Source organism: Lithobates pipiens, unplaced genomic scaffold, assembly GCF_037356315.1.
Source record: "Lithobates pipiens isolate NorthernLeopardFrog02 unplaced genomic scaffold, aLitPip1_a1.2 Scaffold_8, whole genome shotgun sequence".
Lineage (NCBI taxonomy): Eukaryota > Metazoa > Chordata > Amphibia > Anura > Ranidae > Lithobates > Lithobates pipiens.
Window position 1 is genome coordinate 106,783,168 of NW_027507903.1, and position 24,951 is coordinate 106,808,118.

At 45.0% G+C, this 24,951-nt stretch overlaps 1 protein-coding gene across 1 annotated transcript in view; it reads left to right on the forward strand.

Annotated features, from left to right (window-relative positions):
- Positions 1–8,914: 8,914 nt before the first annotated feature.
- SNX1 (sorting nexin 1) overlaps positions 8,915–24,951 on the forward strand; it is a 95,664-nt gene continuing 79,627 nt past the window's right edge. Inside the window, exon 1 of the mRNA XM_077471858.1 lies at positions 8,915–9,083. Within this exon, the coding sequence (XP_077327984.1) occupies positions 8,973–9,083 (111 nt within the window). The 5' untranslated portion in view covers positions 8,915–8,972. The remainder of the gene's footprint in view (positions 9,084–24,951) is intronic.

Sequence of the window (24,951 nt, forward strand, 5' to 3'; positions counted from 1 at the left end):
CTAGGCTTACCTATAGGTCCAAGTTGTTTGGAAGGGTTTACTTCCTCTTTAACTCATTCACTAAGCTAAGATAAAATGTAAACCCACTATTAAATTGTTAATGCATAAATGCATCTTTACCAAATGTACTAGCAGTTTTACATAAAAATGAAATAAAAAGCTGCATGGTAAATTAACTGAAAGACTGAAATGTGTAGTAACAGAATATTCTGTTTTTTTTTTTTTTGTAATAATCCCTGCTGTTCTGTTTAGCTATGTACATATAGTCCTTATAGACACACAGCGGGGGTTATTTACGAAAGGCAACTCCACTTTGCATTACAAGTGCATTTGGAAGTGCAGTCACTGCTGTAAATCTGAGGGGTAGATCTGAAACGAGGGGAAGCTCTGCTGATTTCATCATCCAATCATTTGCAAGCTAAAATGCTGTTTCTTAATTTCCTTGCATGCCCCCCATGGATTTACAGCGACTTTACTTCCAAGTGCACTTGTAGTGCAAAGTGGATTTGCCTTTCATAAATAACCCCCAGTATGTGTAATTTTGCCATATCCACCCTTTTTTTAAGGGTTTTTTTTTTTTTACCTCTGGGTCAGACAACCTTTTCAAATTCTTGAGCTAAAAGATAAAGGTTTTATTGTTATTAATTAAAGAGACTCTGTCACCAGCTTAAAAAAATTTTTTAGTAAAAGCACATCACAGGAAAATCAAATATTTGAAATCCTTCCTTAGCTGAGTTTTTCCTTTCTATATTTTTTTTTTCACTTGCAATGTGCTTTTGAATATCCTAGAAAATTTGACTTCTTCAAAAAGAGTCAATCTTCTAGCAAAGCCCCCTCTCCTTGTATGTCATAACCCTCTCCTGTACTGCGATTGGCCCAGCTCCTCCACTCCCTACATAACATTTTTGTAGCAGCCAGGAGGGGGACAAAGTGGAATAACCCAGAGTGTCACACTTGTCACAGACATCGCATGTGATTTGCACCTGCACTGCGGTAACCATCGCATGCGATGTCTGTGTAATGGGAGTTTAGACATTTGATTTGCAGGAAAATAGTGCAGGGACTATTTTTTCCCACACTGGAATTGGATCGCATGGGTGTTGTCACCCATGCAATCCAATTGCTGTGGGAGTTCACAGTTTACACTGCGATCTGTGAAACGATCTGGGGGTGTCATTAACATTGGGGTTCGCAGAGGGCAGTGTGAACTGCCTGTGGGAGAGATGCGATGTGGGCACCGGCCCTGGAATCGCTCTGGTTCCCACATTGCATATGTGTGAACCTAGACTAAGTGACAGTTCTGAGTCTTCTGGGACTGCTAACAGTCTTTTAGAGGTACAGGCATACCCCACTTTTAAGTACACAATGGGGTTTATTTAGTAAAGCTGGAAAGTGCAAAATCAGACTCACTTCTGCATAGAAACCAATGAGCTTATAACCCCAGATTGTTCAATTAAGCTTTGGTAATAAAACCTGGAAGCTCATTGGTTTCTATGCAGAATTGAGCCTGATTTTGCACTTTCTAGCTTTAGTAAATAAAACCCATTGTTTACTTACAAGTGGGGTATGCCTGTAAATAACATAACTAAAATAGGTAAAAATGCACATATAATCTTTCGGTAAGATTTTATTTCAAATAAATGGTCTGGTGACATGGCCTTCCTAACCAGTTGTGCACATGAGGCATACTTCATACACCCAATAAAACGTTGTCGAAATACAGAGGATGTGTGTAGTGTAAGGACTTACTACACACACCTTCTGCCATGCTTCTGCTCTTCCCCTTCCTTGGACGCACCATCAATTTCCAACTGTCAAAATGACAGTGGGGAGTTGCTGTGTAAAGACAGCAGCTATATAGCTTCTGCTGTCAAAAAACAGTTTGACAGTTAGGGCTCATGCACACAGGACATTTTAAAAACACCAGCGCTACAGCAGCTCAAAAAACGCCCGTTTAGCCATATTTTTACATTAGCGTTTTTGTTCGTTTTTTATTGAAAACACTCTCTATAATGTAAAAGCAGCAGAAAACGTCTAGGCGCGTTTTTTTGGCATTTTTCATTTTTACTGCTCCTGGAAGCACAGGCTGGCTGTTTTTTTTATTTTTTATTTTTTACTGCCACTAAATGCCTCATGGGCTAACATGGAGGGGCTTTTAGATACACTTAAAAAAAAAACATCAAATGCCCCTAACAGCAGCTGTAAAAACGTCCTGTGTGCATGAGACCTCAGATGTGAGATCAACAGATACAAGGTAACATTGTTACTTTTGTATCTACTCTGTATCATTAATCTACAAATCAAAAGATAAATGTAATAAGTCAACGCTAAAATAATAATAATAAATAGAAGGATGCTGAAAATAAGTAAGCATACAAGAAACCTAAATGCAACAGTAATAAAGGTGTAGCACTTTAATATAGCAACAGCAAAGTAAGTAATCAAGTAAATAATAAATTAAAACATTCACTATAAATCATGTGCATAAAAACATGAAAGTGAAAATCACACACAAAAAATGCATAAATAAACAAAAACTCCAGAAGAGGTTCGTGTATTCATTACACCATCTAAAAAAGGGGACACCACGTGCAACTGAGGGTAAGACCGCACTCACCATCTCTCTAGCTGCCAACGCAGCAAAATCACCCCCCTATTTTTAATTCCCAAAGCATGACTTGCTGCATTGGCAGCTTTTGAGCTAGTGAGTGCGGTCTTATCTTCAGTTCCATGTGGTGTATCCACTTTTTAGATGGGGGAAGCAATACACAGACATTTCTGGAGTTAAAAGACGTTTTACCTTAATTATGCATTTTATGTGTGAGATTTTCACTTTCATGTTTTTATGCACATGATTTATAGTGGATGTTTTTATTTATTATTTATAGGGCTGCGGAAATTAACGATTAATTGTTCGATTAATCGTTAATTTCTTTGATCGATCAAAATAATTTTAATCGAGGACGATCCGCGGAGTCAGTTCCGCGGTCTCGCCCATAGGAAAGGCCGCGGCTTCGGCCTAGCTCCGGAGCCGCGGCCATCTTGGTCCACCCGGCGGCGGCCTAGACGCGTGCGCTGACGTCATCATCGCCCGCCTGCTTGTGTCTACTCTGAGGATGGACGGGTCTGCCTACTGTCTATTCCAGACAGAGCAGACAATCATGAATATTAAGGTATGGGGGAGATGTGAGGAGATGTGGGCAGTACTTTATGGGGGGAGAAGTGGGCAGTACTTTATGGGGGGAGAAGTGGGCAGTACTTTATGGGGGGGGGGGAGATGTGGACAATATAGCATGGGGGGAGATGTGGACAATACAGCATGGGGGGAGATGTGGACAATACAGCATGGGGGGAGATGTGGACATTACAGTTAAAGTTAAACTAACTTTCTACGTTTTTCTTAAAGTTTAATAAAAAAAAAAATGTAAAAACCGTATGTACATTATAATTAATCGAAATTAGTCGATTAATCGATTAAAAAAAAAATCGATTAATCGAACAGGAAAATTTTAATCAGTAACAGCCCTAATTATTTACTTAAAGTGGTTGTAAAGGCATAAGGATTTTATCTTAATGGATACTATCCATTAAGATAAAAAACCTTCTGTGTGCTGAAGCCTTCCTCAGCCCTTCCTAATGCCGCGTACACACGGGCGGACTGTATGACGTACTTAGTCCGTCGAAACACATTTCAGCGGACAGTCCGCTCGTGTGTGGGCTTCAGCGGACTTTTTCAGCGTGCAGTCTGGCGTACTAAGTATTTCGGATTTTTCGAAAATTCTGTCCGTCGTACTTTGGTTTCAGCGGACAATCCGCTCGTCAGTAGGCTAGTTCGACGGACTAAGAATGGCGCATGCCCAGAAAGGATTTACACGGCGGAAGGGTGCTTTGCTGTGTATTGGACTTCCTATTTCTAGTCCCGTCGTACGTGCTGTACACGTCATCGCGCAAGCTTTTGACGGACTGTTTGGGTATCCGTGTGTGGTCAAGTCCGTTCAGTCGAAAGTATGACGGACTGTCCGTCGGATTGTATGACGGACTAAGTACGCCATACAGTCCGCTCGTGTGTACGCGGCATAAGACTTACCTGAGCCCATCTTGATCCAGCGATGTTGTACAAGAGGCTCGACTCTTCCTCCTGATTTGGCTGAGACACACAGTGGGCGCCATTGGCTCCCGCTGCTGTAAATCAAACCGAGTGAGCCAACCAGGAGAGGGGGCGGTGCCTGGCTGGGCTATAGCTCCGTGCCTGAATAGACACACAGAACAGCAGCTCGGCTTCGGTGCCCCCACAGCAAGCCGCTTGCTGTGGGGGCACTCGGCAGGAGGGAGGAGCCAGGAGTGCCGAGGAGGGACCTGAGAATAGGAGGATCTGGGCTGCTCTGTGCAAAACCAGTGCACAGAGCAGGTAAGTATGACATGTTTGTTATTTTTAAGCAAAAAAAACCCAGAGAATTTAGTATCATGTTAATTACTATAATTAACCACTTCCCGCTTTGCCTGTAGCATAATGACAGCTGGGAAGTGGTTGTGTTATCCTGACTGGGCGTCATATGACAACCAGCAGGATAAGTAGCTGGCACGCACCCGTGGACGGCGCATGTCCCTCAGACACAGCAGGTCCCCAATCACAGTAAACAGGCAATAAAATTGGCTGCTTACCACGTGATCGGCTGTGTCCAGTCACTTCTGAGTGGTTGAGGCGGCACGCATCGCAGTGCTTAGGGATTCGGGTGCCCCTTGGACACAGCGCATGCGCACGGGAGTCGCATCACCTCAGCAAGGATCAAGGCCTTAAAGGTTCATTGAGCTGCGCATGCACGGCTCAGTGAACATGACACCTGACAGGCGGAAGGATTAATTTAGGGCAGAAGAGACCAATAGGGTGTCTTCTGTCATAAGTACCCTGCCTGTCAGCCATTTGATTAAACTTTACTTCCACTCAGTGGCGTCAAGAGGAGGGCTGACGGGGGCTGGAGCCCTGAGTGTGCCCCCAAAACCCCCGGGACTCGATAGTCCTAAATTCATTATTAGCCCCGAGCTGTTTCCACGGGCAACAGGGAAGATCTCCCGCTTATCCAGCGTGGTCGAGTGGCGTACAAAAAGTCCCACCTCTGGGACCCGGCTCCTATAATGGACGTCCCACTGGTCCAATGCCGAGACTGCGGGACATGTGACATCCATCATAGGCACCGCTGGGTCCAGGAGGAGGCGGGAATGACACTGCGGCCGCGCTGGGCACAGGAGATCCCTGTTTGCTCTGTGTAAATGGGCAGGCAGTTGAGAGGCTCTCTTATCTTGGCTCTCTCTCTCTGGTGGGTGCAGCCTGCTGTGGAGTGGTCAGAATGAGATGGGCTACACTTGTTATGGGGGCACATGTGCTCAAGAATTTGATTGGATTTTGCCCCATACATTTTTTCTTCTATCCTGACAAATGCTCCAGTCTCTGCTGCAGAGGAACAACCCCATAACAGGATATTACCACCTCCATGCTTAACTGCAGGAATGGTGTTATTTGGATGGTAAGCTGTATTGGATTTCCGCCAAACATATCATTTGGTGTGAGGACAAATAATTCAATTTTAGTCTCATCTGGCCATAACACCTTTTTCCATGTGGCCTCAGAATTTTCAAAGTATGTTTTGTCAAACCTCAGTTGTGATTGCATATGGCCTTTCTTGAGTGGCTTTTTTCTTGCAAGCCTCCCATACAAGAAATGGGAACGAGGGACACCTACTAGCAAAAGTATGTAGGCATGAGACCCTTGCCACCCCTATTTAAAGGAGAATTATGAAAAAAAATTATTAGTTAATCTCACAAGTGCTTTTTTTCCCCCTTATATTGGCTTTTGCAATTTACAAATGCAGCAATTTAGAAATTGCATGAAAAGTTTAGCGCTGAGAAACACTTTTTGAAAGATAAAAAGTGCATTTTATATACAACTATATAGATCAGGATAAAATGAGAGACAAATTAGGAGAAAAGATAGGCAGAGGGACTTTCTTCCAAATCAGGGACAGTCCTCGAAATCAGGGACAGTTGGGACCTATGTTGTTGCCAAATGCACACAATGACCACTCTTTGTCATAAATTCTTGCAACTGCTTCAGAGTTGCTGTGGGCCTCTTTGTAGCCTCTCTGACCAGTTTCCTCCTGGCTCTTTCATCCAGTTTTGGAATGACGTCCTGATCCATGGAGGGTCTGTGTTGTACCAAATACCTTCCACTTCTTAATAATAGACTTCATTGTGCTTCTAGACATTGATAAAGCCTTTGATTTGTATGTTGTATCCATCTCCTGACTCGTGTGTGTCTACAACTTTATCCTGGACATCTCGACTTGTCACCCATAGTTGATTGTTTTCTTCAGTTGTACTACCAGGGACTGAAATGTTCCAGGAAAGCTATTTTCATCCTGAGCTAATCAAAATGACCACAGCTGCTTGCAGTTGAAAGTGAAATGGCTTTGTGTGCCATTGAGAAGGTGATGAGCTACACCTGACTGAGTATACAAGTTATTTTTAGGAAGGGGGTGATCTTTTTCCAACGCTAAATGTTGGTGTTACATCTTTCACTTGGATGTTATAAGTTGCTCTGAATAAATTCAGCTAGTTAAAACAGAAACTGTGTCTGTCTTCATTTCAGGCTGCATAGCAACAAATGTGATTATTTTAAAGGGGGGGTGGTGATTATTTTCTATACCCACTGTATATAATAAAATAATAATAATAAAGCACCGTCACTCCCACACACACTCCAAATAAAAAGCGCAGTGTAGGGTAAGCATGTTACGCTAAGCATCAATTGCGCCAGACATGTAACGTATCATCGTGAACGTCAGAGTGAGAGCAATAATTCATGGTGAACTCTAAACTAATAACCTGTAAAGGTGTTTAGAGCATTGCCTACGAAAAATTTTGGGTACTGTTGTTTTTTTGTGATTCCGCAAGTGTGTTCAATTTTAACTACTTAAAGCGGGATTCCACCCTAAAGTGGAACCTCCGCTGATCGGATCCCTCCCTCCCTCCGGTGTCACAAAGACAGGTATTTTCACCCACTTCCGGGCATAGACTCCCGTGGGAGTCTACGCCATTTCCTGCCCTGCCGCGCTGTCTGCTGGGACACACACGGGGTCCCAGTGACAGCGCGGAGATTTCCTATTGCGCGGCACGGCTCGCGCATGCGCAGTAGGGAATCGGGAAGTGAAGCCGATTCGCTTCATTTCCTGATTCCCTCACCTAGAATGGTGACTACAGCAGCCGAGAGCCGAGCGAGCGATCGATCGGCCTCGGCTGCCGGCATCGCTGGAACCCGGGACAGGTGAGTGTCCATTTATTAAAAGTCAGCAGCTGTAGTATTTATAGCTGCTGGCTTTTAATATTTTTTTTTCTGGTGGAATCCCTCTTTAAGGACCAGGCCTCTTTTTCAGACTCGGTGTTTACATGTTTAAAACATTTTTTTTTGCTAGAAAATTACTTAGAACCCCCAAACATTATATATTGTTTCTTATCTAACACCCTAGAGAATAAAATGGCAGTCATTGTAATACTTTTTTTCACACCGCATTTGTGCAGCGGTCTTACAAGCGCACTTTTTTGGGAAAAAAAATCACTTTTTTGAATAAAAAAATAAGACAGCAGTAAAATTAGCCCAATTTTTTTTTATATTGTGAAAGATAATGTTACGCCAAGTAAATTGATACCCAACATGTCACGCTTCAAAATTGCGCCCACTCGTGGAATGGCGTCAAACTTATACCCTTAAAAATCTCCATAAGCGACATTTAAAAAATTCCACAGTTTGCATGTTTTGTGTTACAGAGGAGATCTAGGGGTAGAATTATTGCTCTCGCTCTACCAATCGCGGCGATACCTCACATGTGCGGTTTGACTACCGTTTTCATATGCGGGCTCTACTCACGTATGCGTTAGCTTCTGCGCGCGAGCTCGTCGGGACGGGGCGTTTAAATTTTTTTATTTTTACATTGTTCTTTTTAAAAAAAATTGTGTGACTTTTATTCCTATTACAAGGAATGTAAACATCCCTTGTAATAGAAAAAAAGCACGACAGGACCTCTTAAATATGAGATGTGGGGTCAAAAAGACCTCAGATCTCATATTTACACTAAAATGCAATAAAAAAAAAAATTAAATGCCATTTGAAAAAAAAATTTAAAAAATGTTTCTTTAAGAGCTATGGGCAGATGTGACATTTTGATACTGATCGCGATCAGTACAGCGAGAGCAATAATTCTAGCTCTAGACCTCCTCTGTAACGCAAGACATGCAACCTGTAGAATTTTTTAAATGTCGCCTATGGAGATTTTTAAGGGAAAAGGTTTGTCGCCATTCCATGAGCGGGCGCAACTTTGAAGCGTGACATGTTGAGTATCAATTTACTTGACGTAACATTATCTTTCACAATATAAAAAAAATTGGACTAACTTTACTGTTGTTTTAATTTTTATTTAAAAAAAAAGTGTATTTTATTCCAAAAAAAAAAGTGCGCTTGTAAGACTGCTGTGCAGATACAGGGTGACAGAAAGTATTACAACGACCGCCATTTTATTCTCTAGGGTGTTAGGAAAAAAATATATAATGTTTGGGGGTTCTAAGTACCTTTACTGACACTATGGGGTTTATTTATTAAAGCTGGACAGTGCAAAATCAGGCTCACTTCTGCACAGAACCCCATCAGCTTCCAACCCCAGCTTGTTCAGTTAAGTTTTGGCAATGAAACCTGGAAGCTCATGTGACAGCTCTGAACTGGGGGATGCCATGTGAGGAATGGAAGCTGGGCGGAGGTCTGTGAAAGCCCCGGTACATGCTATTCCCCATACCGGCCGCACGTGGCCGCTGTCGTCCATTTGTTTGGGGTTTTGCTTTCCTTCTCGGTGACGTCAGTCCGGCGCCACCCCCTGTCCGCTACTCTCCGGAGTTCCTGTGTAATCTTCCCGCTTCCGGCTGCTCTAGTGATGGCGGATGAAAGTGGAGCCGCGCAGCGGGATCCCCCGGAACTAGATGAGGATGAGGAGTCTGCGGGCACTGACAGTGACACCGAGGGGGAGGATATCTTCACCGGCGCTGTGAGTAGAGCAGGTGACAGGGAATGTGAGGGTCCCATGACAGGGCTGGGCTCAGTCCCTGTGTACAGGACTGACGTATGGGAGTCATACAGAAGAGCCCTCTGTCCTCACTATAGTGTACAATTCTATATACTGGGGGAGGGGTTATCACAACTACAACAGCTGTGCATGGCGACCAATCAGCTTCTAGCTTCAGCTTGTTCAGTGAGGCGTTTCAAATGAAAGCTAGAAGCTGATTGGCCGCCTTGCACAGCCTCTGCAGTATTGATCAGTGCTGTGTAGGGATGAGATCAGGTATGTTCGCATGCTCCACATGCAGAGTCCGCCAGGAAGTCGGTGCAGCGCTGCGCTAATCACAGGCAGTGAGACATTGTCCGATCTCTGCAGCCGCACATCGGGGCAATGTCTCACTGCCTGTGATTAGCGCAGCGCCGACTTCCTGGCGGGCTCTGCACGTGTTCCATGCGAACACGCCTGAGCTCATCCCTAGTGCTGTGTTCTGACTATAGAAGGTGTGCAGGCTGACCGGTATAAATGAAGGACGATGTCTGTGTCCCCGTACTATGATTGTACAGCTGTGACAACCACACCCACAATGCACCAGATGCTGGTTGTGGGGGAACACATGTTAGGCCAGTTTGATTTTCTCTGCCTTTGAGGTCACTTATAGGCAGGGCTTATTTTCAGCAGGAACGGGGGGAGTGCAGTTCCGGTGTCTTGTCGAATACTGTCCCCCGTCGGATAGTGTCCACTGTGTGCTGTCCTTGCGCAGTATGGAGGACAAGGAGACGCCAAAAGTCTCTGAAGATGAATGAGGTGAGTCCAGGTTCGAGACCCACCATCCAAGTGGACATAGAGTTCGAATAAAGAACTGCTGAGTGCAGCAAGGCTGCTCCTGAAGCGTGGCGAGCGAAGCGAGCCTGCTAGGGGCCCTCTTACTGAGTGCTGTTTAACATCATCTACCGTATGTCCACTTGCATGGTGGGACTTGAACCTGGACTCAGGGCAGAAGGTTCTATTAAGTGCGCAGGCGCCGTTCATCTTTGGAGGCATTTGGCGTCTCCTTGTCCCCCGTACTGAGCAAGCGCTGCACCTGCGCAGTATGATAGTACGGACACTATCCGATGGGGGGGCAGTTCTCGGCAGAACACCGGCACCTCCAGCTCTGATTGTATGTAATGGCAAGGGGTGCTGGGGTGTATTGGAAGTTCTATTAATGTTGGCTGCTGGGGGATCTATTGTTGCTGGAGGGAAACTATTTTTACAGGGAAGAGAGCCTGTTGTTGCTGGGGAGGTCAGTTGTTGCTGGTGGGGGATCTATTGTTGCTGGGGTACTCATATATGCTACTGGGAGACAACCGTTTCTGAGAGACATCTACCGTTGCTAGCTGTTCAGAGTCTATTGTTGCTGGGGGTGCTCCATTTTTTTTCTGGCTACAGGGGATCTATTTTACTTCCTATCATTAACAAATTGCATACAAATTACTTAGCACCACAAATTGATACTTGATTCTATATTCAATACTGAGAGGTGGGCAGGTGGTGGAACCAAGGAATGGTGCTTGGAGGTGGAACCAAGGAATGGTGCTTGGAGGTGGAACCAAGGAATGGTGCTCGGAGGTGGGTAGGGAGTTGAACCATGGAATGGTGCCCGAAGGTGTGTAGTGGTGCAACGGATCGTCACCGATACTTGATCCGAACGGGTCACCCCGTTCGGATCGGCACACACCGCGATCCGCGGCTTTGGCCTAGTCCCGGATCGCCGGCTATCTTGGTGCACCCGTCGGCGTTTACAATGTGATCGATCCGTCAAATGACAGAGGCATCACTTGTAAACAAACCGGCGTCATGATGACGCCGGTTCCTCTCTCCCCTCTGTGTACTGATCTGTACAGTGGAGGGGAGGGATCGGATGGCAGCAGCGCTGTGGGCTGCATCTGTAGTGCCCACAGTGCTGCTCTGTGACAATTGCAGTCACAGCCAGCCATACCCTGCAATACCCAGCCATGCTCAGCCAATATTACAGAGATGGATATTACAGTGGGGGAGATTGTGGATATTACACTGGGGACTATATGGTGGTGGAATTTTCACAGGTTTTTGCAAATTCAATTATTATTTGCTGATCCGAAAAATGATCCGATCCATGACTCTGATCCGAGGAACGATCTGATCTGTGAGTTTTTTGATCCGTTGGAACCAAGGAATGGTGCTCGGAAGTGGGTAGGGGGTGGACACAAGAGGTGACTCGGAAGGAGGGAGTTCCTGCACCTATTCTCTGAGAGAAAAAAGCCCTGCTTATAGGGTGTGGTAAGGTGTGGTAAAACCATGTGGTGAGCCACGTTTTTACTGCCAGCCCCCCCTGTTGGCTGCAGTGGCTCGTGGTGTACACATGGTGTGACCCTGATGCTTTGCTGCAGGGATTATGCCCCCTGTCACTTTCTGTAGGCGTAGTGCCTGCCCAGTGCAACATTTTGAAGGAGCTGTGGGCAATGCACACGTACTAAAGTGGGGTTCAAAGGGTTAAAGCAGGTGGTGCAATGTCTCTTCATTGCCTGTCAGATGCTCTTTGAAGACTGATCCAAACAGGAATCGCTCTTCAGAGATGAAAGTAGGTGTGAACGAGCCCATAGGGTCCTTTCACACTGCAGTGTGTGTGCATGGAGTACACACTGGACCTGGACAAAATATAGGCCCCGGCATTTTAGACTGAGCCACCTTTTTTTTTTTTTATCCTTTTTTTTTTATTTTTAAACCTAACCACTTCAGCCCCGGACCATTTGGCTGGCCAAAGACCAGAGCACTTTTTGCAATTCGACACTGCGTTGCTTTAACTGACAATTGTGTGGTCTTGCTACGCTGCTCCCAATCCAAATCGATGTCCTTTTTTCTCCCCCCACAAATAGAGCTTTCTTTTGGTGGTATTTGATCACTTTTGCGTTTTTTAATTTTTGCGCTACAAACAAAAAAAAGCGCCAATTTTGAAAAAAAAAGCGTCAATTTTGAAAAAAAAAACCCATTATTGTTTACTTTTTACTATAATAAATATCTCCAAAAATATATAAAAAAAAGTTTTTTTCCCTCAGTTTAGGCCGATACATATTCTTCTACATATTTTTGGTAAAAAAACAAAACCACAATAAGCATTTATTGATTGGTTTGAGCAAAAGTTATAATTTTTACAAAATAGGGGATATTTTTATGGCATTTTTATTCATTTTTTTTTATTATTAATGGCGGCAATTGGCGATTTTTTTATCGTGACTGCGACATTATATCAGACACTTTTGCCCCGATTTTGGGACCATTCACATTTATACAGTGATCAGTGCGATTAAAAATGCATTGATTACACTGTAAATATGACTGGCAATGAAGGGGTTAACCACTACGTGGGGCTGAAGGGGTTAAGTGTGTCCTAGGGAGTGATTGTAATGGGGGGGGGGGAGTAGAATCCATTTTGCGCAAAATTTATCAAGAATTTTATTTTTTTTATGTTCTATAGCAGAAAGTAAAAATGTTATTTCCAAAATGTTCATTGTTTTTCGTTTACAGCACACAAAAAAGAAAAAAAACCCAGTGGTGAACAAATACCACCAAAAGAAAGCTTTATTTAGGTACCGTACCACGCAATTACCAGTTAAAGTAGTACAGTGCCGAATAGCAAAAAATGGCTTGGTCATGAAGGAGGTAAAATCTTCTGGAGCTCGAATGGTTAACAAGCATTTAAAGGGGTTGTAAACCCTTGTGTTTTTTCACCTTAATGCATCCTATGCATTAAGGTGAAAAAACAGCTGACAGCCACCGGCCCCCCCATTTTACGTACCTGAGCCCCTTCAACTCCTCGGCATGGGACGCGCGGTCCGTCCCTCCACGGGGCCCCGACTCTTGATTGTATAGATTGATAGCGCAGCCATTGGCCCCCGCTGGTGTCAATCAAATCCAATGACGGGGGCGCCGGTTTGTGGGGGCCGAGTCCAGCATTCGTGTCTGTGGACCCAAATGCTGTACTCAGGAGCGTGCCTGCAAGATAACCCCCTAGGACAGTGATGGCGAACCTTGGCACCCCAGATGTTTTAGAACTACATTTCCCATGATGCTCAACTTCACTGCAGACTGCATGAGCATCATGGGAAATGTAGTTCCAAAACATCTGGGGTGCCATCACCGCCCTAGGAGAAGTGCTCTCCCGAGGGGGTTATCTGATGCGGGGAGGAGCCGCAAGACCTGCTGGGGGACCCCAGAAGAGGATGTTCGGGGCCACTCTGTGCAAAATGGGCTGCACAGTGGAGGGAAGTATGACACGTTTGTTATTTAAAAAATATATAAAAAATGATCCTTTACTATTGCTAACTTTTGAAGTGAAGGAAGGAGTCCACTGCAAGGTATTTTTTATGTAATTTGCGTTGAGTTGTCCTTTGACTTGCCACGTCTGGCCTTGACACAAGGGTTCAACTGTCTTTTTTTTTTTTCAGTCTGGTTACTGGATTATTCCAGAGGAGAAAGGAAAAAGCTGAAAGAGGGTGTAAACTCCCATCTAAGAATTTTTGGAGAGCGAAATCTTGCATTGTTGTCCTTCAGAATTATTGGGAGCAGCAGGGTGACCTTTCCATGTCACTTGACCTATAACTAAACCCGGTTTGGGTGAATTGTCCCTTTAAGTAAAAATGCATCTCTGTGATTTGTGTAGATGTAATTACTGTTGGGGATATGAAATTAGTAATTCCATTGTTTGAAGTGATAACTAGGAACTGCCTGAAGCCAATCCAATTATATTGTCACCATCTGTACAGCTGTTTATATTACTGACAAGCTACATGGTTAAAGAATTTCTTCATAAGCTGAACTTTCGCAATACTACAAAGCGTTTGCTGATGCGAGCCATTTAGTGGGATGCAGGAATTATCAAACAAGTCAGACATTCTTCATTGGAAAACAATAGTCAGCTTTTTCTGACCTCACAGACCACCTCCCCCACCCAGCATCTAAAGCACATGACTAAAACATCCCATATATGATTCTGTGTGCTGGAACTCTGAAAAAACCCAATTCCCCTCCGCTGACTTCTGCAGACATGCTGTGGACCAAATCTGAGGGGCTATGTATATCATATTTGTGCCTAAGCTACATATTTTTAAACATGGTACAGTTGCGAAAAAGATATTTCTAGTAAATGCATATATGTTAAGATACGGTTGTCTTCTAAATGTTACAAATGTGTACTGTTAGCCCTTGTACACGCGGTCGGACATTCCGACGGAAAATGTCAGATCGGGCCATGTTGTCAGATAATCCGACAGTGTGTGGGCTCCATTGGACTGTTTCCGTCAAAATATCCGACCGACAAAGTTTTAGAGCTGGGCTATAACATTTTCCAACAACATGATCCGATCGGACTTTGTCCGATCGTTTGCAGAGAATTCCGATCGGACAAAGTGCCACACATGCTCAGATCAAATTCCTAGACCAAAGCTATTGGCTACTAGCCTGAACGTAGTCCCGTCGTAACAAAATAACGTCATCACGTTATGAACGATCGGATTTTCCAACAACTTTGTCCGACCGTGTGTATGCAACACCAGTTTCGGACAAAATCCAACGGATTTTGTTGTCTGAATGTCCGACCGTGTGTACAAGGGCCTAGAGATTAATATATCTTCACTGGCAGCCTCTGCAAATACGACCTCCATTTCTTATCCAGAGCCCTACATCTGAGGTCCCCAGCCACATTTGGCCTTCACATGCTTCATCAGTAGGAGCAACATCAAAAAGTACATTTTATCATTTGTTGCTTGTTTGACCGCTGAAAGCTCAGCTCATGTCCATCTATTGCAGGTTAAAATATGTCCAAAATATTTTTGTTAAATACTTAATTTTTTTTCCTCAAAGCAGGACTAAGGCCACTTTCACACTGACGTCCCGTTCAGGCCCGCCTGTCAGTTTTTCAGGCGGACCTGAACGGATGCTCCATAGAGCTCTAAGGAGCGTCGGATGTCAGCGGTGACATGTCGGCTGACATCCGACCCGCTCCGATCCGAAAAAGTGTAACGGAGGAAAAAGCTATTTTTCCATCCGTCTCCGGATCGGATCGGGTGACGACGGGCACTGCAGTCCGTCGTCATCCGATCTCCCATAGTGGAGAGCGGCGCTGTGACAGGTCTGTCCCTGCGCAGTGTGCAGAGACGGACCTGTCATCTCCCTGCTCAGCGGGGATCGACGGAGTGAGCAAACGGATATCCACGGGGCGGATCAGAACTGATCCGCCCCGTGTGAAAGGACCCTAAGTCTGGGTGGACACCAGTGCGACTTGTCATGCGCCTTGACAGATGAAAGTCGCTTGATGGGTCACGCCCCACTTGCGGCACAGGAACCGCTCAAATTGCTGCGACTCAGAACCATTTCTGTGCGACTTGCATTGACACCTGTTAACCACTTGCCTACTGTGCACTTTTACCCTTTTTCTGTCCACGCCAATTTCCAGCTTTTTGCGCTGTCACACTTTCAATGACAATTGCGCAGTCACGCAACCCTGTAAACATATGACATTTTTATAATTTTTTTTTCTCACAAATGGAGCTTTCTTTCGGTGGTATTTAATCGCCACTAGGTTTATTATTTTTTGCTAAATAAAGTAAAATAGACTATTTCAGTTTGTTATAAAATTTTGCAAACGGATAACTAATCTTTCTTCTTCACTGATGGGGCAGCACTGGTAATCAGGACACTGATTACAGGACATTGACACTGATCAGGACTAGATGTCCCTTTCACACAAGCCAGTAACTGGCTCTTCATTCCTCACACTGTCAGCATGAGGAAAGGAATGGCGATAACTGGGTTGTGTTTACATCGTGATCAGCTGTGTTTAGAGAAAGCTGATTACATGGCAAAGTGCCTCTGTGATGCCCCGATCCGTGATTAGCGGTGTCCTAGTGTGCTGCGCGCGTGGGGGGAGAGAGAAAGTTTGATCAGGAGAGGACGTCATATGATGCCCTGCCGGTGATGTGCGACCATGCTGTAGCTGTCATTAGGCTATAGCATGGTTGGGAACTGGTTAAATTAGGTCACACAGATGTCAGCAAGCCGTACATTAAATCACACTGATAATCTGCTTTGAACTCGCACTGCTGTGAATCGGTGTTAATTTTGTCAACTAAAACATTTTCATCAGTGCCCTTTTTACAGTGACAAAAGCTAAATGAAAAGTACACCATTTTCATCCACTGATGAAAATCTATTGCGTTTCGTTAAGAAGCTAAACAAAAATGTGAGGGAGGGACATTTACCGTTGTTAACTTCCTGTTTCCAAAGAGCTTCACCTGTGTAGAGTGCAAGAGTGCTTCCGGTGCCAGCAAGAGAGTCTGTGGTGTGCTTACTAGTTAGCAGTTAGCACTGCAGCATTACAGGCCTCCTCAGATGACTGTCCAGAGCAGCACTGTGCATTACAGGTCTCCCGATGAGAGTCCTACTCACCAGGGCACAAATGTCCACAGCAGAGCACTGTGAGTGTGTATATTGCAGGCCTCCCCTCAGACTCCGTCCAGAGCACTCTGCATTACAGGCCTTCTCCCAGACCTGAGACCACCATCCTGCACTGTGCAGCATTACAGGCCTCTCAGGCCAACGTCCCAGAGCACTGTGCAGCATTACAGGCCTCTCATACCATCATCCAGAGCACTGTGCAGCATTACAGGCCTCTCATACCATCATCCAGAGCACTGCATTACAGGGCTCCCCTCAGACCACCATCCAGAGCATTGTGCAGCCTTACCATACCATCATACCATCTTCTAGAGCACTGTGTGCATTACAGGCCTTCTCAGACGACCGTCCAGAGCACCTACTGTGTAAATGTGGGCTTTCACTTAGGCTGGGTTCACACATATGCAAAATTGCCAGGTTTGTCATCATCCAATTCGCATGACAGGTAAGTGTGACCGGCTCTCAATGGAAGATGGCTGTTGTCAGAATTGAAAAATGGTCCAGTTCAGGTGTGAATTCAGGCTAAAATTCGGACCTGAATCGCACCTGAACTAGTGTAAATTAACGCACTGGACCCCAGGGACGAACTAGCAAGAGCACATGTTTGAACCTGGCCTGAATCGGTAAGCATGTCAAAAAACTGACTTCTGTCCCGTTCAGCTCTCATTCAGCAGGGGACCTGTACATGGATCCCCTGCTGAACGGAGCAGAGCGGCTCTGTGTGAAAGAGCTCTTTTTCTACTAGTTCCTTAAAGTAGTTGAAAACCCTTGCATATACCCAGTGAAGTGACTGGCCTTAGGGGATACACAGAGATTAAACAAATCCTCTTGCATAAGTTGCACCTGTTTATATGCAGTCATCTTTCCCCTATATTTATTCATAGTGCTTAATTTTCACAGGATCACTCTGCTCTGAAAAGCAGGGGGCAGGGAGCTTAAAGAGGAGCTGCACCTAAAAAAATAAATATTAAAAGCCAGCAGCTACTAATATTGCAGCTGCTGACTTTTAATAAAATCACACTTACCTGTCCCAGGGTCCAGGGATGTCGGCGGCAGATGACGAGCGATCGCTTGTCTCGCTGCTGCCACCACCGCCATCCTCTGTCAGGGAATCGGGAAGTGAAGCATGACGGCTTCACTGCCCGGTTCCCTACTGCGCATTCGCGAGTCGCGCTGCGCGTCTCTTATGGTCCCCCGCTGTGTCTTTGGGAACTGTGTGTTTCCCAGAACACAACGGGGGGGGGGAGCGGGGGGTCTGTGGCGGTCTGGCCGGAAGTGGGTGCAGTTACCTGGATTATCCAGGTAACTGCACCCCCCTCCCCCCTGAAAGGTGCCGATTGTGGCACCGGAGGGGGGGAGAGATCAGATTAGTGGAACTTCCCCTTTAGGGTGAAGAACCGCTTTAATTTTTAAATCAGTGAGGAGAACTCTGAGAGCTGATTGGAGGAAAGGGACAACCCCTCCCCACACAGGAACAGAGCTGAGGCTGTCAATCAGCTGGAGCTCCCTCCCCGTCATCATTTTATTTATTTTTTTTGGTGTCGGTAAAACTTGTCAGAAGTGACTCATGCTTATTAGCAGAAAGCAACAAACAAATTTCATATCTGAGGTTTACAACCACTTTAATAATCATCAAACACATTACAGTCTCACCCTGCAAGCCCTGTTAAATCAACTTTATATTTACGAAAACGATAATATGAAGACTTACCCAATCGATTCAATCAGTTTGTATTCAGTGAGGCAGGCATTTGCAATACAAAGCTATTGGTAGACCTAAAGGAGATGTACAATCAAATTGTAATGTGTAGTGAGCTTTAGACTGTACAATCTTCTTTAGCTCTATTAATATTAATTAAAGCAGGGGTTGACAAATTTGCTTTGAATTGAGGAGCCAGTTAAAAAAGTTAGGAGCCAGTTTTTTTTTTTCCAGCTCCCGGGGTAAGGCCACTCATTTTCACCCCCTATCCCTAACTCACAATGGAGCACCCAGTCAATAACTCCATTGAGACGCTGTTACATCAGGGGTATGGGCTGACCAGAAAGAGTAAGGCTGGCAACAGATGGAACTGGCTGGCACTGGCAGGTGGCACTGGTTGTCACTGGAAGGCACGTGGAACTGCCAGATGGCACCGGCAGGCGACACTGGTTTGGAAGTGGCAGGCGACACTGGTTTGGAAGTGGCAGGCGACACTGGTTTGGAAGTGGCAGGCGACACTGGTTTGGAAGTGGCAGGCGACACTGATTGGCGGTGGCACTGGCAGGTGGCACTGGTTGGTGGCACTGATTGGTAGTGGCACTGGTAGGTGGCACTGGTTGGCGGTGGCACTGGTAGGCGGTGGCAGGTGGCACTGGTTGGCGGTGGCACTGGTAGGCGGTGGCAGGTGGCACTGGTTGGCGGTGGCACTGGTAGGAGGTGGCAGGTGGCACTGATTGGCGGTGGCAGATGGCACTGGCAGGTGGCACTGACGGTGACACTCGGCACTGGAAGGTGGCACTGACTGACGGTGGCACTAGCAGGTGGCACTGGGTGGTGGTTGCAGGTGGTATTGATTGGCGGTGGCACTGGTTGGCAATAGCAGGTGGCACAGATTTGTGGTGGCAGGTGGCACTGATTGGCGGTGGCACTAATTGGCGGTGGCACTGGTTGCCGCTGGCAGGTGGCACTGATTGGTGGCACTGGCAAGTGCCACTGGTTGGCACTGGCAGGTGGTACTGATTGGTGGTGGCGCTGGCACTGACTGACAATGGCACTGGCAGGTGGCACTGATTGGCACTGGCGGGTGGCACTTGTAGGTGGCACTGGTTGGTGGTGGCAGGTGGTATTGATTGGCGGTGGCACTGGTTGGCACTAGCAGGTGGCACTGGTTGGCGCTGGCAGGTGGCACTGGTTGGCGCTGGCACTGATTGGCGGTGGCAGGTGGCACTGATTGGCGGTGGCAGGTGGCACTGGTTGGCACTAGCAGGTGGCACTGGTTGGCACTAGCAGGTGGCACTGGTTGGCGGTGGCACTGGTTGGCGGTGGCAGGTGGCACTGATTGGCGGTGGCACTGATTGGCGGTGGCACTGATTGGCGGTGGCAGGTTTCACACGGAGCACTGTTACTGAAATGTAACAGAGGAGCTGTTAGAATTGAGCTTAATGTCGGAATGGGCGGGACCCTGCCGGGGTGTGAAACTGATATCTAACAGATATGTCAGATTTCAGCCTGATGTCGGGGTGGGCGGGACTCAGCAGCTATCAAACACCAGCCAACGATTGGGCTGCTTAAGAAAAGGGGCGGGCCACATACACATAGCGGCCCGCCCAGATCCCATTGGCTGGTGTTTGATAGCTGCCGGTGTCTTGTCAAATAACGTCCTCCATCGGGCAGTGTCCGCTGTGTACTGCGCATGCGCAGTACACAGCAACACAGATTCTGAAAATTGCCGAGGATGAACGGCGCCTGCGCCGTGAGTCAAGGTTCTATCCCCACTATATGACGTGAATTTTAACAACCAAACACTGCGCTATTCTTACCAAAGAATAAAATAAAAAACACAAGAAAGCTGCTAACACATCACTGGGGTATCGAGTGTGAAGTAAACAATGCTATATAAAAGTGGACATAGAGTATGAATAAAAAAGAGTCGAGCGCAGCGAGGCCGAGCCCGAAGCGTGGCGAGCGAATGGATGGTGGGGCTACCACCTCCACTCACGGCGCCGTTCAGCTTCGGAGATTTTCCGAAGCTTCGTCTGCTCGGTCCGGACACTATTTGATGGCCGGACACTATACGGCAGAACACCGTGTCCTGCCCCCACCCTGGCCGGGTCCTGCCCACCCCGACATCAGGCTGACAGATCCTCCTCTTTCCATTGTTTGTCAGTTTTTACACTCTGCGCGGCGCTGCTGAGTGTGGAGGAGGGAGGAGGACGGCAGTCAGTGTTAATGCTGCTGCATGTCTGGGGCATCGATAGTGAGTGGGCTGGTGGCAGCTTAGGCGCCTGTTTTCCTTAGTTTAATGTACACCAATTTACATTTAGGGCCAGTTCACACCACATGCAGTCCAGTGTGTTTTTTTTTTTTTTTTTTTTTTTGTTTTTTTGCTGCATCAAGAACGCATGGAAAGTAGTCCATATGGTTTCCAATGGCATAGTTCACATCAGTTTGGTCAGTTCCAGTGAATTCCAGTCACAGAAAAAAAAGTAGAACAGGCTGCATTTTTCCTGCACTGGAATGCGGTAAAGCGTATCAAAAATTCACTGGACCCCAGTCAGTGGAAAAAAAAAAACCAGGAAAAAATAAAAAAAACATCTGCAATGCATCCGGAAACGCATTCAAAACGTGCATGCAGAAATGCATCTAACTGATCTAGAGTCCATTTTTGGGGTATGAATAAGCCCTTGGGCTTGTTTCACACTGTCATAACTTGGGATCCGACTTGTGAGACCCCAAGTCACGTGACGTGAAATCAGTCCCATGTTAGTCAATGAGAGCTGTGTTAATTAGAACTACTGAAGTTGCTCCAACTTCAGAAAAGGTTCCTACTTCAAGATGACTTCTATCCGACTTCAACTTCTATTCTGTACTTCTATCAAAGTAGTACTCAAGTCACCAGGAAGTCACCGGGAAAAGTCGCAGTGCAAGTTGTGTGACTTTCAGGTCGTGGCAGTGTGAACTGAGGCTTAAGCCTATGTCAGATTATCAAATTTTCTGTAAATTTCATGGCAAGATGTGAAATAACATAAGTCATGCAGGTACATCGGGGCAGCGTAGTGATGTGAGGCGTGAAGGTCATAGAGTATTCTATGCAACCTTGTGGAGATCGGCATTAACAAGATGGCTCTCATCAATGTCTTCAATTAAGCAGGTAAAAGGTCTGGAGTTGATTCTAAGTGTGGTATTTGCATTTGGAATCTATTGTTGTGAACCTACATTATGTATATCATGTATATAATAACAGTTTGGCACATTCTGAGGAAAGAAAAATGCACTGGTGACCTCAGCAACATAAAAAGGCCTGGACGTCCACAGAAGACAACAGTGGTGGATGATTGTAGGATCCATTCTATGGTAATGAAAAACCCATTCACAACTTCCAGACAAGTGAAGGACACTCTCCAGGAGGTTGGCGTATCCTTGTCAAAATCTACAATCAAAAGAAGACTTCACGAGAGCAGACACAGAGGGCTCACCACTAGGTGCAAACCATTCATAGGCCTGAAGAATGGAAATGCCAGATTAGACTAAAAACTAAAAAGAAAAAAAAAAAAAGCCAGATCAGTTCTGGAAAAGCATTCTTTGGACGGATGAAACTAAGATTAATCTGTACCAGAATGCCGGGAAGAAAAAGGGTGTGGAAAAGGCTTGGAACAGCTCACGATCCAAAGCACACGTCATCTGTAAAACCTGGTGAAGGCAGTGTGATGGCATGGGCAGTGTTTTATGGCACTGTGTCACCTGGGTTTTTTTGATAAGACCCAGATTTGGCCAAATTCAGCAAAGTTGATTGGACAGGGCTTCACAGTACGGATGGACAATGATCCAAAACACACTGCAAAAGCAACCCAGGAGCTTTTGCAGAAAAAGTGGAATATTCTGCAATGGCTAAGCCAATCACCTGATCTCAACCCAATTGAACATGCATTTCACTTGCAGAAGGCAAAATTAAAGGCAGAAGGACCCACAGAACAACTGAAGACTGCTGCAGTTATAGCAAATCATCAGGAGGAAACCCAGTCTTTGGTAATGTCCATGTGTTTCAGAGTTCAGGCAATCATAGCCAGTAAAGGATTCTCAACAAAATATTAAAAATGAACATTTTATTTATGATTCTATTCATTTGTCCAATTACATTTGAGCCACTGAAAATGGGGGGGACTGTAATAAACAATGGTTGTAGATCCTAAAATTTGTACTTGAAATTTATGTTCAACCCCTTGAATTAAAGCTGAAAGTCTGCACTTCAAATTCATTTGGATTGTTTGATTTGTTTTAATTTTATTCTTGGGCATACAGAGTAGAGGTCGACCGATATGGATTTTTCTCTGGCCGATGCCGATATTTAGAAATCATGGCGGCCGATATATGATGCCGATTTTTTTGGGCCGATATGTTAGGCTGATTTTATTTATTTATTTTTTTCCTTTTTTATTTATTATTATTTTTATTTATTTTTTAATCCCCCTTGATCTAACACAACTTTCCCACTGGGGCGTTTTTCAGGCGCTTTTGGGCTAAAAATAGCGCCTGTAAAGTGCCTGCAAAATGGCTCCCCTGCAGTCTGTGTGAAAGACAGAGTGCTTTCACATCGAGGTGATGCGCTGGCAGGATCTTAAAAAAAAAAAAAAAAGTCCTGCAAGCAGCACGTTTGGAGTGGTGTATACCGCTCCTCCACCACTCCTGCCCATTGATATGAATGGGCACCACTGCCGAAGCGCATGCAATGCGATTTGGCAGCAGTGCTTCATGGGCGCATTTAACCTCTTCCTTGGCCGCTAGCTGGGTTTTATGTGCCCCACTAGCAGCCAAATAGCACCGCTAAAATGATGGTAAAGAGCCGCTAAAACGTGCGTTTTACCATCAACGCCTGCCCGCTCCAGTGTGAAAGCAGCCTTCATAAGTGATACAGAAAATTTCTTACATTTAAACATTTATTAAACAAAACAGACCTCCAATCAGTTTACTTGTATGTATTATTTAGATAAAAAAAAACAAAAAACTATATATTAAATAAAAACAGGTAGTCAAAACTTTTGGACGAAAAAAAAAAATGGGCTAACTTTACTGTTTTTTATTTTATTTTTATTTTTTAAATAGTGTATTTTTTTCCCAAAAAAATGCATTTGAAAGACCTCTGTGCAAATGCCGTGTGACATAAAATATTGCAACAACCGCTATTTTATTCCCTAGGATCTCTGCTAAAAATATATATATAATTTTTGGGGGGTCTAAGTGATTTTCTGGCAGAAAATACAGGATTTGTACTTGTAAGCAACAAGTGTCAGAAAAGATTTAGTCTTTAAATGGTTAAACTGAGAACTTCTACACACAGAGATGACTTCATTCATTCAGAAGTGTAAACATTGTATCTTTCTATGACGACTCAGGCAACTTACACTGACTTCTATTAGGCTGCTTTCACACTGGGGCGGGAGCAGCGTCGGCGGTAAAGCGCCGCTATTTTTAGCGGCGCTTTACCGTCGTTTTAGTGGCGGTGTGCGGGCGCTAGCGGGGTGGTTTTAACCCCCGCTAGCGGCCGAAAAGGGGTTAAACCCGCCAGCAAAGCGCCGCTGCAGCGGCGCTTTGCCGGCGGTATTGCCGCGGTGTCCCATTGATTTCAATGGATAGGAGCGGTGAATACACCGCTCCTTCACCGCTGCAAAGATGCGGCTAGCAGGACTTTTTTCACCGTCCTGCCAGCGCATCGCTCCAGTGTGAAAGCCCTCCGGCTTTCACACTGGAGTTAAAGGGGCCGGTTTTTTTCAGGCGTTACACAGGCGCTATTTTTAGCGCTGTAACGCCTGAATACCGCCCCAGTGTGAAAGCAGCCTTACAGAAGTCATTTCAAAGTCCCGCTGTAGTTCTAAATCGGCTTTTTATCAGCACAATCGGCCGATGACGATTAATTAAAAAACTGCAAATATCGGCCGATATATCGGCCGACCTCTAATACAGAGCCAAAAGTATGAAAATTGTGCCCGTGTCCAAAGATATATGGACCCAACTATATATTTTACCAAAAATTGGGTAATTGTGTTTTTGTACCCCCTAAAATTAACATTAAACTCTAATGGACCTATGCACACAGGTGCACAAACAAGCGCTGTGTATTATTCTTAAAAAAAAAAAAAGGCCTAAAAAAAAAATCTGCATTATGCTCAATCATGCACATTTGTGTGCAAGTGTCCATTAACATATTGTGAACGTGAGAATAAGTTTGCGCGCATGTGTGCGAAAATGCGCAAATGCACATTAACTTTTTAATGTGTGTGTTTTTTTTTTTTTTGTTTTTTTACTGAAATTTTGTTTCCTAGACCTTAGAGGTAATATCGAGTGACGTAAAAAATTGGAACTATTTTATTCTCTAGGGTGTCTGCTTTCAGAAAATATATAATGTTTTGGGGGTTTTATGTAATCTTCTTCAGGGCTAAAATTTTTTTTTTTTAAACGTGTGCAAAAAACTCAAAAATGGCTGTTAAAGGATAAGTTCAACTTCAGGAACATGTTGCATGTTTCACCCGTAAGATTTATTTATTTATTTAAAAAAAAAAAAAAAAAGAAAAAAAAGGCCCCTAATTTCAGCTGGTTCCTAGATTCAAAGAAAATTTGTTAAACCCTGCTGGATGTACTTTTACTCTTTTACACTTTTGACTTTTTTTGTTTTTTTTTTCTGGTGCCTTTAGG